This window comes from Mesoplodon densirostris, chromosome X (genome assembly GCF_025265405.1).
Source record: "Mesoplodon densirostris isolate mMesDen1 chromosome X, mMesDen1 primary haplotype, whole genome shotgun sequence".
Taxonomy (NCBI): domain Eukaryota; kingdom Metazoa; phylum Chordata; class Mammalia; order Artiodactyla; family Ziphiidae; genus Mesoplodon; species Mesoplodon densirostris.
This window is the reverse complement of record NC_082681.1, coordinates 106,774,916-106,791,967: the sequence shown is the minus strand read 5'-3', so window position 1 is coordinate 106,791,967 and position 17,052 is coordinate 106,774,916. Positions and strand designations below refer to the sequence as shown.

General features: G+C 36.0%; 1 protein-coding gene across 1 annotated transcript in view; it reads right to left on the bottom strand.

Moving 5' to 3' along the window:
• Positions 1-6,838: 6,838 nt before the first annotated feature.
• The window catches only part of TMEM47 (transmembrane protein 47), a 29,823-nt gene continuing 19,609 nt past the window's right edge, over positions 6,839-17,052 (bottom strand). Inside the window, exon 3 of the mRNA XM_060086336.1 lies at positions 6,839-10,234. Coding sequence (XP_059942319.1) covers positions 10,056-10,234 — 179 coding nt within the window. The 3' untranslated portion in view covers positions 6,839-10,055. The remainder of the gene's footprint in view (positions 10,235-17,052) is intronic.

Sequence of the window (17,052 nt, the reverse complement as noted above, 5' to 3'; positions counted from 1 at the left end):
GGTAATAAAAGAACTTTGCCTCTGGACCATGTAAGGGATTGCCCAGGCATAGCTAGGTGCACTGGCCATTTTATGTATTAATGCCAATCTCAGATAAATCACTTTTCTGGTCTGCTGTGGAAGGAAAGAGGATATTTCTGTCAGTAAGTGAATGGAGGATTACTGACTTGCCGACCTTTCCTGACTGTGATAAAAGATGACTTCTTTCCTTTTAGCAATACTTCAAAAATGGAAATTGCTCTTTTAAACGTACAATGTGAGAATGAAGTAGGGAGCCCGCTATTATTCCATAAATAGATCGTGGCAGAGGGCACCCCTAAGGAAAGGGAGAAATTCTCATTAGGGCTATTTTTCTGAGAGCTGTCAATATGCATGCGTTTGCATTTAAAGAATGGAGAAAGGAGGAAGCAAGTCCTGACCGGATGTATTTTTAAGACTCTATTCTTATTCCTGCAGCATTTAAATATAGTGTGTAAAATACAGCACTCCTAAATGCCTCATGCTATGTTTGTTCTGCGGATTCTTATGTCATTTTCCTGATGAAGGAGTCAGGAATGCAAAATTATTTTGCCTTGCATTGTTAGATCCAAATAAGAATGGAAATAACAAGGCATGCACTTTCCCTTGACCCAGGATATGTGACAGTTGCCTGGTATTTCAAAAACAAATGGCTTTTGCTGCTCAGGCCACAGGAAAAAAGAATGTGCTAAAGGACTGGACTTTTTGTTAAATGTGTTTAAGGGTCTTTAAAGGCCTGAGAAATTTAAACAAGTGAGAAAATAATGATGCAGAATATTTAGTGATATCAAATACTAAAACAACTCAAATGGCCCAGAAGTCACACCATATCTCTGGAGCGTTCTATCAATTAAGTCTTAAGTGACCTTTCTTTCAGTAGTACCAGTTGTCAGAACCACTCTTTTGTTTTATGTTCTGTGTGCATGTGGCTTCTCTGGACAATTTGAAGGTATTGTTCACAAAAAGCAAGGATCCTGTGTTATACCAGTGGATGCTTCTGGTGATGAATCAGTTTGTCTCAAGGGCTCGAGGCCACCTGCTGTCATACAGAATCACAGAAAAATGTGAAAGCTAAAATCCACATCAATCAATAGAACTTTGTTTTGAAATTAAATAGGAAAAAAAAAAAAAAAACTCTGAAAGTGGATGACTTAGCCCCTGGATGAAAGCTGTGGAGATGACAGATAATTTGACTGCCTATAACACTTTGCTCTAAGAACTAAAAAAAAATCATGCTAGCATATTATTTAAACACCTAAATATTTTGGTCTCATCACAAGAAAGAATAATCCTCTTTTTGAAGGTATTTATCTGTCACAGTGCATCTGATATTGAAATACATATTACATCAGTGAATTTTCATGAACAAGTAATGATCTTTTCTTAAAACACACACGCACACACACACGCACGCACACACACACATTTGCTTTTAGGAGGATACAATAGCAAGAAGCAGGAGGGAGGGTTTCTTCCCATCTCTTGTTTAATCCTAGGTTGAGTTGGAACACAAATGTGGAGATTAAGTCCTTGACCTTGGGCTCAGTTGTCTGTGCTTGTGTATAACTGCTTTTTCATGTGTGGAGCCACCATTTTAGCCAAAGGATGATCCAAAAATAACTGGAACTGTTAGGTTGACTTGCTTAAGCAGCCATACAGATCAGGTCTCCAGAAGAGTTGGATGAGTAGACTCTTTTACCAAATACAATTAATGCGTACTCTCCAGCATGCTTGATTCTAATTGGTCCTGATTCACCTGAGCCAAAAAAGCACCAGAGTGGAGGCAATAGAAACCTTGGTTGATAGTATTGTGTGTGTGAGTGAGATATTACTCTGAAATGCTCAAGAGAAGCCGTAAGTGCAAAGAAACAGGCAAAATCAACAGGACCAGCATTCTTGGAGAATGCATGTGAATGGTGCTCTCTGGAGTTGTGCAGCACGACAGCTCTTATGGGCTAAGGTAGATTGCCAGTGCATTTGTGATGTAAGATGGGGGAGAAATTACCATGAGTGGCTTCAGAGATTCCAGGACAGTTTTCATGCCATCTGATAATTATTGATCTTTCCCCCTTAGCATATGACTTTGATCCTGGGAAAAATATACACACAGAAGGGAGTGTTTACACTAAAATATTTTCACTTTGTTATATTTTACTGTGAATGAGAGAACTGGGAGCAATTCTGATGGGGAAATAAGAGTGTTAGGCACGCTGGGGTGGGATAGGAAGTATGTCAAGAAATCTTCATGTACTTCCCAATTCTTTTTTGGAGATTTAGCACAACCTGAATATTGAATCCTCTAACAAAGGGTGCTTTGTCTAACAAAAGGTTCTATTGGCTCCAACTAAAACTAGTTTAATCAAAACAGGAAATTATTGGAAGGACACAGTATTTCAGGGAACACAAGGCAGCTTGACCTTACTAAGAACTGGGACCACCCACTGTTATTCTCTCTGCGTCTTACAGGGTCCCTCTTGACTGCTTCTCTCTGCATATCTATTTCATTACTTTATTCTCTGCAGTTTTTCTTTGCCTCCCTGCGCATACCCCAAAACTCCATAGTTTATGCATTTTATTACTAGCTACATGCAGAGACCAATTCCAAATCAATGGGCAAGAGAAACAGAGGGGACTAGCTTAAGGCAGGAACCATCTCTGCTGTATGTAATCACCTCTGACCAGGGGTGCAGGGTCATGTGGTGCAAATATGGCTGCCTGCCAAGTCCTCTATTGTTCTCAGAAAAATCATTATGGGTGAAGCCTAGACTCCAAAGCTAATCAATTACATCAACCTGTCAGGTTTCTACTCTCATAACTGCACAGTCTTATACCACATAGTTATGACTAAATGATAAAACTTGGAAGATCCAACTGTTAGATCTCCTTGTCCTATATATATTTTTCTCCAATCTTTATGCTCACTTTAACTTTGTATTCCATAGATTGTAAATAATTCTAAAAATGCTCTGGTTCCAAAATAAAAAACATATATGCAAACCATTCTAAATATAAAAATGCACAAAATTTGTACTTATTTATACTCGTAAATCAATACGAGCCTAACTTTAGGAAAAGAGCATGTCACATGTATTTTCCCCATCCAGAGAGCACAATAGTCCAACAAGCCTAGCTGAAGTCAAACAGTGCTTTTGATTTGAATGGGCATAAGAAGTCTTAATTGTTGCCTCAACTTTTAGAGCATTTGTGATTCAAACATGTCATGCAATCAGCAGCAGCAGGAGGAGGTTGCTGTGTTTAGGCTCATATTTGAACTTCATAAAGTTCAAATACCTGCCCAAATATGTCCTAATATTTATTGACTTTCTGATACAAATGGGGAAAAATAATTTTATCCATGACTGAAAAGAATGCGGGAAAGAAACTCAGAGCATTCCATGTCTTTAAAGTTGTCTGGAAAGATGTGCTAAATATTGAGGTTTGCAAAGAAATATTCCAAGAACGGATTTTCCAGAATTCTGCTTCATTAAGAAGCATTTAAAAATATCAAGGTCTTCAGAAAATATAACTGGAAATTTTATATGAAACATTATGCCTCCATATGGATTTCTGTATTATATCAAATTTATGCCAAATTTGTTCCAACAGTGAACAGCACCCATAGCTTGGAGTTGAATGAGAAACATACTTTTCATTCCTACTGTATAGCACAGGGAACTACATTCAATATCCTGTGATAAACCATAATGGAAAAGAATATGAAAAAGAATGTATATATGTATAACTGAATCACTTTGCTGTACAGTAGAAATTAACACATTATAAATCAACTATACTTCAGTAAATTTTTTTAAAAACATACTTTTCATGATCATTAGTGTTAAATGTTTTTTTGCTTCTTTCATACACACCATGGCTCAAATAAATGACACAACCATAATGGCTAGATAATGTTTAAGAAGAATAATCACCTAAAAGTTAAAAATGGTAAAACTTGTTCTTGATGTCAGGAATTGCCACATTACCACTGAGCACTGAAATGGCCACAAAGAGGAACTTACTCTCCAAAAATGCTTTGATCCACAAGTTTCCCACAGAGAGGCTGCCAAGCATGATAGCATTATCTGTATTTTCAGTTAACACACAGTATCAGAGGCCAGCGAAGCAGTGTTTCTCCTCCATTTAACCCTTAATAATTTAATTCCTCATTCATAATCATCTTTTGTTGTTGTTGTTGTTGTTGGGTTTTTTTTTAACATCTTTATGGGAGTATAATTGCTTTACAATGGTGTGTTAGTTTCTGCTGTATAACAAAGTGAATCAGCTATACGTATACATATACCCCCATATCTCCTCCCTCTTGTGTCTCCCTCCCACCCTCCCTATCCCACCCCTCTAGGTAGACGCAAAGCACCGAGCTGATCTCCCTGTGCTATGCGGCTGCTTCCCACTACCTATCTGTTTTATGTTTGGTAGTGTATATATGTCCATGCCAGTCTCTCACTTTGTCCCAGCTTATCCTTCCTTAATAATCTTAAGAGAAATGTCTTCTGTTCAGTTTTAAAACAATTTCTTTGAACTCTTCCTCGTGAACTACATTTTTATCAAAAAACTAAATAGGTTGTATGATATTAATTTCTTATTTTACCTTTCTGATGATAAATTCAAAGCAACCAAGGGGCCGTCTTCAGTACCATCATGTATATGCAGTGTTTGAAGTTCAAGTCTATGCCTGTCTCTCTTCTGTGTATAAGAAATGCCTTCTGGTCACACAGAACATCCTCACCCATGCCAAAATTAGTATATAAATTATGTATATAGTTTAGATACTATTTTCTTCATTAATCCACGTCACACGCAGAAATTGAAGTATTCAAGGTTTTTGCTGGTTTGATGACATGATTTTCCAGTATTTGTTCCAAGCTTCTTTTATAATCATTATTTCTATGAAGTCATTCAACTTGGAAATAATTGCTTGCCAAAACTGAGTTTCTCTGGTGAACCACTCAACACAGCTTTAGTTTTACAAAGAACACCATTCTTTGTATGCTGTTAATCTTGGCTTACAAACACCACATATTATCCTTCCCACTTGAACAGTTCAGCTCCTGTTCTCTTAGTTATACTTTGGAACCATTAGACTTACGGCTGGAATATAAATGTGTGAGTCACCTAGCTGGGGAGTCTTTGAAAACAGATTTTCCAAGTATGGATATATGGACCCTCTGCTCGTGGCAACATCTAGTAGTTGTTAAAAATGTGAGGACTTCCCAGTCTGCAAACCTGCCTTATATCAGAAAAATTGTTGGCATTTTATTTCATAGAGTTTTGTTACTTAGTCTGATTTTAACTTTGACATTAAGTATCTATGACATTGTGTTCCCAATACTTGACACAGAAGTTATTCAAGTTAAATTACTCAAATAAATTAGTGCTTCCTGTGAAAATACTAAGCGCTTAATTCTCATTTCTATTTGCTCCTTTAATCTTATCTCATTTAAGGTTGCACTTCTGAAAAGCTATTAACAGAAGGTCATAACATGAAAATTTGACCAATAAATTAAAAATCCAGGTATTCAGTGGATTATTCTACAGAATACAAAATAATTTCGCTATCAGTTAATTTTCTAACCAAAATGACTTAAAGACCACCAAAATGGAACATTGTGTTGACAAAGCATGGGCCTGACTTAATAAAACAAACCACAAACTGACTATATAGCCACTATGGCAAAGCAAATTAAAATTGTTTTCCTGTTTCCTGTTCACAATGAAATCTCTGAAGGCAATGGATTTTCCCTTGTCTAATCCTAGTGAAGTTATCTCTCCATGTCTTCCAAATTCAGAGAAACTGGGTCATGGATAATTACCAGGCAGGACATGACTGTAAAGGTGTTTTGCCCATGAGAATTCTGTATGAAAATGAAAGTACCTTATACTGAAAATATAATACATCAAATGAATGATGCTGCTCCATCGAATTAGAATAAGGTCATTGAAAAGGAAAATTTCTACGATAGAAAATTTGTGAAAATGTTAGAATTCATAACTTAAATGTGCATACTTTTGAACATTGGATATTAAATACCTCATAGATTTATGAATGATTTACAATATTTTTTCAGCAGAAAAATATACTGTGAACCTGTCAAGATTTGAGGGTTCATGAGAAATGAAAGGCATGGCAAAAAATATATATTTTATATTCAAACTGATTTTATCAACACAAGAAAATTTGCTCAATTATATATGGCTCTATTTCTACCTTCCAGAAAATTTTCTGACAATCATACAAGTGAATTTTTTGCTCTAATATAAATTTCTTTCCAAGTATACTTAACATTTATCTAATACACAAAGGGTGATGGGAAATTTGGACTTTATGAATTTCTACACATACACATATGCACATTGAAAATTTAGTGTGTAATTAAAAAATAGAAATAATGCAGGAAAGCCTGCTTTAACATACCTTGCAACTACTGAAAACTAAACAAAAACCAAAATAGAGTATCAAACCCTTCACTACTCCTCTTTCTACTTGGGTGATTAGACAATAGGAAAAAGGAGAGCCTACACTATATCTCCTGTCTGTGCCTTTTAAGATAGAAAGTTAAAAAAGACACTTAATATTCTTTCTTTTATTGTTCATATAACTCAGATGCAGAAGATAGAAAGGATTTGGGAGATAATTTGAAACAAAATATAGTTTAAAAATTTTTTACACAAAATGAACATGTCATATCAAGCTATGTTTTCTAAATAACATATACTTTATAAAAGAGAAAATGAACTGAAGACATTTAATTTAGAAACCTGTTAAAGAGTCCACACAGTAGAGAAGACACAAAGTCAAACCACATCAGTGAAGCCACTTTTATTTTTATTTTTTCCACATAGATAACTTCATGTCAGCTACAAAAATCATGAAATTAAGAACTGATCGTGAAACTGCAAACTCAAAACCACTGGAGTGAGAAACAGGTTCCCCCCAGAGGACTGTTAAAAAAAAAATAACCAGAATAGCATGAATTCATATTTAAGTATTAAACATGTCATATATTTTAAAATAATAAATATATAACAGCAGTAGAGAAACTAATAGCATAAACAGCGTGGAGTATATTTTATTTTTTAAGACAGATGAAATTTCTAGGCACAGTTTTAGGCATTAAAGAGGACACAGAGGCATAGGTTAGTGTGCGCTGCTCTGTACAAAAATACAGTCTGAATAAATTACATTGCTAGCCATACAATTAGACGTCACTTACCAGTCAGTTCATTGCATGTTTAATAATATACAGGTACATGCTAATCCATATATATCATTTATATTTCAAACACATAGGTCTCTCTATATTTATGTCTTTAAAATTTACATGTTGAACTTACAAAAAGCTAAATTGTTGTGCAAGAAATCCAAATAACTAGCCCTGCTGAGTACTTTATGCTATATGTATGTATGTATCTCTCTCTCTCTCTCTAAGATAAACAATGGGATTGTAGTTAATAGTTTGGCTTGTAAGAAAACATTAAACAAACCTAAAGCTGCAAAGACATAATGTTATTGTGGGTGAAAAATTCACTTGTGTTGATTCTGATAGACAAAACAGTATTTTGGATGAGCAATGACAACTTTCATGTTATACTGAACTTGTTAGTAATGAAACACTTTCAAATATTAGTGATGGTAGAAATATAGCATAGGGCTCTTCACTGGGAGGGGGAAAAAGTTATATAAGAAATCTACTTCTCAGTAAACTGCAAATATGTGTGCCTTAGCCTATACTATATTCTGTCACTTTCCAGCTTTTCATATTGACAGAGAATGAAAACTTTGTAAGACTCAAGATATGATATTGGTCTAACAGCACACTGCATCCTCTACTAGGACTAAGAAAAGTGCCTCATTGATGCCAGCACCAAAGTACTGTTCTTCCATTATTCAGGAATAAAGAGATTCTCTCCCAGTAAAGAGTGTTTAGTAGCTGAAATCCCTTTCCAACAAATACCGTTATTTCTCATACTGCTCTGATAATATGCAATTAACTGCAAGATAGTCTGGCCCAGATTTTACTATTTCTCAAGAAAATTGCTTCAAAAGATTCTATAATAGTAATATCTTTCTGGAAAATTTCCATTCATAGTTTCTTATGATTCTATACAGAATTATATACTTTTATAAAGGTTTCTCTCTAGGATGCATTTAATCATTTTTGTCTGTCATTGCTAAAATAAGAATAAGCCTGGTTCTTCAAATTTACTTTATGATTCCATAGAAAAGTCACAAGATAAGAGGGTTTTTTTTAAGCCTTTGAATAATAAAATAGTTTTGTTTTTTTCCTGTTGTTTTGGCAACAGTTCTTAAGACAAGCTGAAAGCAGAACTCTGCTTTGGGAGGTAAAGCAAATTATTAAATACTATTGATGTGGTCCTGCTCTTAACAGATTTTGCAATATAACAGAACACAGGTACATTTTAAATGATTTCTCCAATGCTTCTTTCTGCAAGAGGGCCAAATAGTGTCTTTGTTAACAAAAATAATTATTTATAATTTTTATATTAGAACTGTATATTTGATATAAAAATATGTTTACAATTAAACTAACCAAATTTGTATATTAAACAGGATTAACACAAGTTTGCAGTGTAAGACTCGTTGCAAGCTTATTCCCTATTATTGATATTTCCTTCCATTTGACCAGTCAATAAATGATTCCCTTACCATAAATCCATCATAATTGTGTGCACAAATCAGTTAGCCCATTAGTTAACTTCAGAGGACCAGGTGATAACCAGATGAATTCTACTCCTCTACTGACATTTAGACATTTATATAAATCTATCACTATTCCTTTATTTTTTACTGAAGACATTTAAAATACTTGGAAAAAAAGCAGCCTTCTATTTTAATGAATTTTAAACAAAATGATCATCCTAATTGCTACTCTCTTTTGAACTACAGGGCTTACAGAAGAATCATTAATTTTCAGATTAACACCATTTCAGTTTTTCTTCTTATACAATTCTATTAACACTTTCCAGTGAAACAGTAGAGAACATAAAGCAAAAGCTTTAGGGTATATGCACTTTTGTATGGTAAATAAGTGTGAATACCGATCTAAGCCTCTTAAAAATGTGTACAAGGTTAGTGTTCAAATCACTTCACTAGAGCAAACATTTATTTTATGTGCAAAAGGCAAATGCATGTGTAGGGCTAGGGAACAACTTATTACCATTTAATACTAATGGTTCACCTTCTATAAAAATATTTAAGCTTGTTACATATGCACAACTGTTTGCTGTAATGTTTGGTAAGTGATTTAAAGGGTACTTAGGACAAAAGCAACTCATGCATATTTCTTTCTAGTTGCCCCAAGGAAAGTAGAAACTCAGTTTTTCCTCATTCTAGATATGGCTGAGGCAAAATTTCTAATCACATAATGAAAAGCACATGTCTCCAAGTCTTGACTTCCTTCTCAGGGAGATGCTGATTGTCAAAGCATAACCTCCCTTTAAAACAAGTATTCTTGAAGGTGGAATATGTATCATTAACCAGTTACATTCAGAACCCCCATTAGATGCTCAAGGGAAGTTCACTTTTCAAGAGTTCACTCAAGCAAATAACCAACGGCCAATGTAGTCACTGGGTGGGATAAGCAGGCGATAAGGACTCTAACAGTGGAATCCTTGTCAGCACAAAGGAGCTTCTAAACGTTGCTTATGCCAGCTGCTCCCCTGCAGGCAATAGGAGATTCAGGCATTTCTCATTCCAACTAGTTTCTCACAATGGTTGCTGTCATATAGACCCTTCGCTTGTCAAGAAAAGTGACATGAACATATTGGAAGTTTGCAGCATTTGCCTATGTCTAATCAGCTCTCTTAATTTGTGCAGGTCCCTAAAATGGATGTAAAAGCTGGTTATGATGTTGACAGCCAAAAGGCAAAAGATATTAAATCAACTGAGCAAACTGCTTGATGCTCCACAAGTGTTTTAGAAAATAGTGAGTTAGAAAAGATGCAGATGTAATCCTTTTGTTGGATGGTTGATTTTTTTTTTTAATTTGAGACTATTGGTTCTAGTAGTAGTCTTCGTAGTTCTTAGGGTTCAGGCAATAAAGGATGGCACCCCCAAACGAAAATATAGTTGCACCCCAGGCCAAGCCATAACCCCAATTGAACTCATGGTAAATTTTCAAGCTCACAGTTTCAATGAACTTGATTGGGTAAAGGACCAGGCTGCAAACCTGTAAAACAACTAAAAAAAAAAGCAAATCAAAATTAGGAAAATGTTATTTACAGGAAATAAAATGATATACAAATATACATATGTATGAGAATTACACTCTAATCAAATAAACAAAAAAGCCAAAAAATTTGAAGCATTGCTTATTCTAGATGGTACACTTTAAAATATTGACAACTTTTTCTGTTTAACACTATTTCACAGTACAGTAAGAATTACTCTATTAATAATTAGCAAATCACTATAATAGTATTTGATGAAATAATTAGTGTAATATAATTTATATGAGCATACAAAGTAATGGTTCTCACTTTACAAACACATATATAATTATCACTATTATGGCAAGTAGTACTAGTTTAGCTAAACTGTTTCACTATACAACACCTGTAAATAGCTTCCCAAGAATAGTGACCCCAAATAGCAGCTAAAAACCCTTGTTATTTATTTATACTCTTGAGAAATTGGGGACTTTGAATTCATCTGTACTGATGAAACTGGTGTACCTGTGATTCAAGATGTGCTTTTGTTGCTGTCACTTCTCAGTATCATCTAACTCAGCCCAATATTCCAAGTCCTATCTTGATGTCCTTACTCTGATCAAAAACTATTTTTATTCTTTTCTTTTCATCCAGTCCATACCTCTCATCTTTTAAAATAGGTTCAAAAGTCATCTTTGTCAAGAAGCCACACCAACTTACACCCTTATTAGATATAACAGATATAAATATATTATATATTTATTCCTCACCTACTTTCAAAAAAGAATTAAGTCTATGAAGGCATGGGAGATAATCGTACTAGAAAACCTAAGTTAATGATTTCTACCACAATAGGGCACAAAACTTAGCTCTCACTTCTTAGTTAAATCTTAGTTCTTAGGCAGGGCTAAAGGGGAAATGTGATGAGTGATACTTAATAAAATAAAAGAAACCAGTTAATCAGGAAAGGGGAGGTGCTTTTTAAAAAAAATATCTAAAATGCAGTCGGTATTTATCCAGTGGATATTTTTATATGGGAGACACTGGATTATATATGAGGTGATGTCTTCCATTCAAAATCATAACTTTCTATTGGATCAACTATTATATAATTTCTTTTTATTTTTTTTTGGCCACGCCGCACGTTTTGTGGGATCCCCAACCAGGGATTGAACCCATGCCCCCTGCAGTGGAAGCAGAGTCCTAACCACTGGACCACCAGGGAATTCCCTTCTATTTTATTTAAATCAATTTAATGAGAATTTATGAGATGCATCTGCCTTGTTCTCTACTATATGATGGCTTCCACCCTCAAGAGACAATCTTCACCCTGAAAAATCTGAGATATAGTAATATGTGACAGGGATTGGCAAACTACCAAATCTGGCCTGATTTTTGTTTTTGAAAAAAAGTTATACTGGAACACAGCCAGGCTCATTCATTTATGTACTGTTCACACTACCATGGCACAGTTGAGTAGCTGCAACAGAAACCATGTGGCCCACAAAGCCAGAAGAATTTACTATCTGGCCTTTTATAAAAAAAAGTTTACCAACCCCTGATATATAATGTAAATTTTGGGTTAAAATAATTATTATTTAACTCATCTTAAAAATACCATAAATTCCAAAAATGCAACAACAATAATGTGAATAATTAAGGTGTAGGAGACAAGAATAAACTTTGACACAGTAAAAATGATACAGCTTATTACATTTTTTGAAAACAGCAAGAGGATGGATAGTGTGTTTAATTAAACTGGAATTCCGTGCTTTAAAATCTACTCTCATCTATTCTCAGTACCTATAAAATATCATTAATACCAATATGACTAATGTTCCTAGAAAGTCTACATTAACAGTCATCTATCTCTGGCATAAGACTGATGAACTACAGAAAACTCATGAGGGGGCATGATTCCTCAAAATTATTACTTTTGATAATGCTCAGACTAGGGGTGAAATGACCTTTCTGGAAGCAGATATAAGAATTCCAAACATTTTTGCCATGTAGCTCAACACTGCTCTGGGCCAGCACTAGCCTACCATACTTCCACATTACTACTGACAGTGGATGGATAAGTAGGTCCATATAACAGGAAAATCTCTCAACATTCAAAACAGAAATCACACCTTGTTTATAGTTTAAAAATCTCAGAAAAAGTTTTAAGTCATTGTTAGAACAATTAACAGCATATTATATAATCCACACTTCTATTTCCAGCCAGTAAGTGCTAAATGTGTATTAATTTAAAAACTGGCTGGCTCTGTGCCTTTGTGATGGAAAGGGTGCTTTCATGTTTTAAATGTCTTAAAACTAACAAGAAGTCAATTACTATCAACCATGAACTACAGAAAAAAAAAATTCCAAAGTTACTAAGTAAGTTAAAAAGAAAAAAAGACATTTTTCTCCTTTGGTTTCTATACTCTGGTCACTAGTCAAATCATGACTTATCCTGCCAGGATATGATTGAAGTATGAATGTGAATTAGAAACAGTAAAATTCATTTACTCATTCAACAAATACTTGAATGTTTCTAAAGTGACACAGTTTAAGGCACTGGTAACACAAGTTGCTACCCTCATGGCTAGGCGCACCATTATCAGTAAATAAATACAGAATACGGCAGGTATTGCTAAGAGACGTGAAAATACAAGAAAGCAAGAAAACAAGACAGAGGGATGCAGGCTGCTCTTTTAGATGAGAGCTGAAGAAGGCCTCTCTGGGGAGGAGTCATTAAAGCACAGACCTAAATGAAGTGAGGGGTGCAGGTCAGTATAGTGGGAAGTGAGCAATCTTGGGTAGAGGGCACAGGCAGTGCAAAACTGATGCAGGAGCACACTGGGTACAGTGGAACATCAGTAAGGATGCTGTGGATGCAGTACAGCGGTACAAAGAGCAAGGAAGGGAACAGCATGAGATGAGATAGAAAAGACAGCCAGAGGCTCATTCAGGAATGGCCTTGTGAACCATGGTCAGGGGTCTGGATTTCATTCTAAATGTGATGAGCAACTGCAAGAGGAATGTGAGCAGAGAAGTAAAAACTGATCTGAATTATATTCTAAAAGGATTATACTGCTTCTTTTGTGAATCAGCCAGTTCCTGGAGTGAGGTGTTCACCTAGCCTGCTTTTAATATTCATTTCAATGTGTTTTATTTAGCAAATATTTGGTCTTCATGGTATAATATAATGATATAGTTTCCCTCTAGTGGGAAAAGTAGAAATACAACTCCATTAGGCTCCACTGGCTTCCTTCTCTCTCTTGAGCGGCTTTCTTAGAGATGGAACTTTATTGTGTTGTTTGCCAGATGAAAATGACCCTAAAACGCTTTATGCTTCTGAATTATTTTACTCTCTTTGGAATCACTGAGAAAAATGCATGTAATAGCAATATTGAGAAAAAAATCCTGCATTTGTAAATCATTTTCTTCATTTAATATAATATATAGATGCAGGTTAAAATGTCTCCTTGCCTTTCACAGATGCTGCAAAGGAAACTAACAAACACACCTAGAGTCCAGAACTCAAGAAAATAATACCATACTATGTTTCTACTTTACCACCAATCGATGAAACATAACAGGCATTGGCTGTGGTATTTTCTATGCTCTATCTCAGAGGCATAAGTAAAGTTGTATAGCGTTTTAGAATTTGAAGGGAATTTGAGGTTCATTTTATTCCCCCTCCCTACTTTTTGGAAAAGAGGCAACAAAACTACCAGCCATGAAATTGTGCAGACAGAAACGTGACAAGAACTTAGAGGTTCTTGTGTTATTTCTAGTTTTCTTTAAGGGGATATTTTTCAATGTTTTCAATATTGAAATATTCAAAATATTCAATATTCAAATAGTCAATATTTTCTAACATGGGGATATTTCAATATTTCAACAAACATTTATTGGATGCCCACTGCATTCTAGGTGAAAGAGGTAAGACAGATAGGACACGGCCCTTGCCCTTTGATATTTCACACTCTATCGTGGAGACAGACACACAGATACAAACAAATGTGTTCAACAGTAGTAGTAGAGGCATGTTCACTTATAATCCATTCATCATGTTTATTGAACTCTAATGATATTCCAAGTACCACTTCTGCCTGCTGAAAGAAGGGAGGGCTTCAGAGATGAAGCACTGTTTGAACTGGTTCTTGAAGGATGGACAGTACTCGGTCAGAAGAGAAACATGAAAAGACTTCTAGGAAGAAGAAGGCGTTTCCATAAAGCTTAGAGATATAAGAGGCTGTGCCCATAGAAAATTCACATGGGTAGAATGAAGGGCACAGTCACATGGAGATGTTTGGTTTAGACTATAAAAGACTTATTAGCATGTCATGAAAATACAGACTGGTTTCTATAGGGAGACGTTTCAGAGGTTATTTGAGTTTTAGATGCTGTTGGTACCCTATCCATATACTCTCATCCTCATAATTCCAGTATATGTCAGCCTGACTTTTGATTGTCAGCACCTGCACTTCTTTGCCTGACTTTTCCTCTGGCCACAAGAGCTACTTTGCCTGACTCCGAGGCAGGTACAGTGTTCTGGGAAATTACCATTGCTGTTTCCCCATCATCACCAACAGACCTTACCAATGACTATCAGCATTTGGTTTATAAATACTCCAATTCCCTAGTCCTTCCAGTGAGGTAACTCTGAGGGGTGTGCTCTGCACTGGTTTCCAAAATTTTTCCAGGAAGATTAAGCTCCAGGTGCTTACAGTGACTACTGGTTTGATAATGTGCTCTTTATTGGCTGCCTTCTCTTCCCTGTCTCACTTTCTTTCCATATCCCTTCTTTTACCTCCCAGATTAAGTACTTGCACTTGATTCCTTGCTTCAGATTCTGCCTCTGAGGAAACCAAAGGAACAAGTGACAAGACCAGATTTGTATTTCAGAACTACATCTCATGTGTTTGTATGCAAGACAGCCTAAAAGGGAGGAGACTGGAGGAGTACAGGCCCCTAGGAGGTTAGTCAGTGCATGGATACCTGTGCACAGTGATGACTAAGGTAACGTCAGTGGGAAAGGTCACGGAAAGTAACAACTATAAAAGAAAAACTGAGTAACTGGATTCCAGGAAAGGGAAAGGAAGGAGTCACATAGACGGTTTAACTCAGACGTTACCACAGAAAAATAAACTAGGGGGCAGTTCAAATTTGGGAACTGAGATGTTCCACTTGAGGAAGAGTTATATCCTCAACTAACTCAGTAATGGTGGTGTATAAAAAGAAGCTACAGACTTAGAAGATAATTTAAAGACAGAATTATAGGACTATCCAGCCAAGTCCCCTAAATATCAAATTCACATAAAGGAAACAATATTTGTAGAATAAACAGCATTTGCCCATGAAAGGTTAACATGAAGCTATCAATTTCTCTCTTTTTTAATTTAATCTATAACTACATAAAAGTAAGCAGTACATATGAAATGAATTCTTGATGGTGATACTGTAAACTGTTCTAACCAAAGGGTAGTTTGATATGGATAAAGCTCTGTGAATAGAACTCCTTTTTAGTTTGAAATATAAGCTGGACACTGATTTTTCTGTCAAAATCTAGACTTGAAATACCTCCAGCCATCTCCTTGTGCCTGACAGGATGGAGAGGAGGGCTGCAATACACAATCCTCTAATCAGAGATGGAAAGCAGGTGCAGGACCCCCTCCCAAAATATCCCCATTCTGCATAAACAATCATTTAGAGGAGGCTTTCTGCAGATATAACAGAAAGGAACATCCTCAATAATACAATTAGTGGGGATTCTGTCATTTAAAATCTGAATTATGAAAGACTCAGATTTTTCTGCAACTTGTCTTAAAGGCCATGGGGGAAAAAAAGGAAACAATCATCCTAAGTCCCAGTGGGGCATAAAAAGATCTGCAAAACCATACAATAAAAGAAAAGGACCCAGAAAAAGGCAACCCCTCTAATTTCACCAAGTCTTTAGTGAGAACTAGATGTCAGGTATCAGAATCTCCTCATGCATTATCTGTCATTGTCAGTTACACAATAAAAAACATGCTATAGTCAACTGTACTGGATATGTGCACAGTTTTCATGATGTGCTATGTTTCAGTCATGCTGTACTGATCAGTTTATGGTCTTTATGACACCTTGAGTTGCTGCCATCCTTCAGGTGTTGCTCCCAAGAGATGGAGTAACTGGAGTTACAGGATGGACTCCAACTGTAGTACACAGTTGGCAGCTGAATTAAAAATTCAAGGCTGGGGCTTCCCTGGTGGCGTAGTGGTTGGGAGTCCGCCTGCCGATGCAGGGGACACAGGTTCGTGCCCCGGTCCATGAGCCATGGCCGCTGAGCCTGCGCGTCCGGAGCCTGTGCTCCACAATGGGAGAGGCCACAACAGTGAGAGGACCGCGTACCGCAAAATAAAATAAAATAAAATAAAAAATTCAAGGCTGATTCGGCTTTTATTTTTCTATGTGTTATATGTACCCAAGTACAGATAACTGGTGAAACCTCACTTGGGCTCTCAAATTAGATAGCTGCCCTGAATTGAAACCCTGGCTCTGCAACTTACTAGTGGGACAACACCAGACAATTACTTAACCTTTCTGAGGCTGCTTCTTCACTGATAATATGAGGAAAATAAATACCTAATCTTAAGACTGTTATAGCAGAGATAGCAGTGTGCTACAGGTCTAGCAGTATGACACATGGTAGGTGCTCAGTTAATTATTATTATCATCAACAGTATCATTATAGATAACATCTTATTCTGAAGTCTAAATTTGTAGGACCGAAGGTAGAAGAGTTGTGGAACATAGGACAATGTTTTAGATGGGTTGCAGCGATGGCTAGCTCTTAGATCTTCTAGCAATTATTCAAGC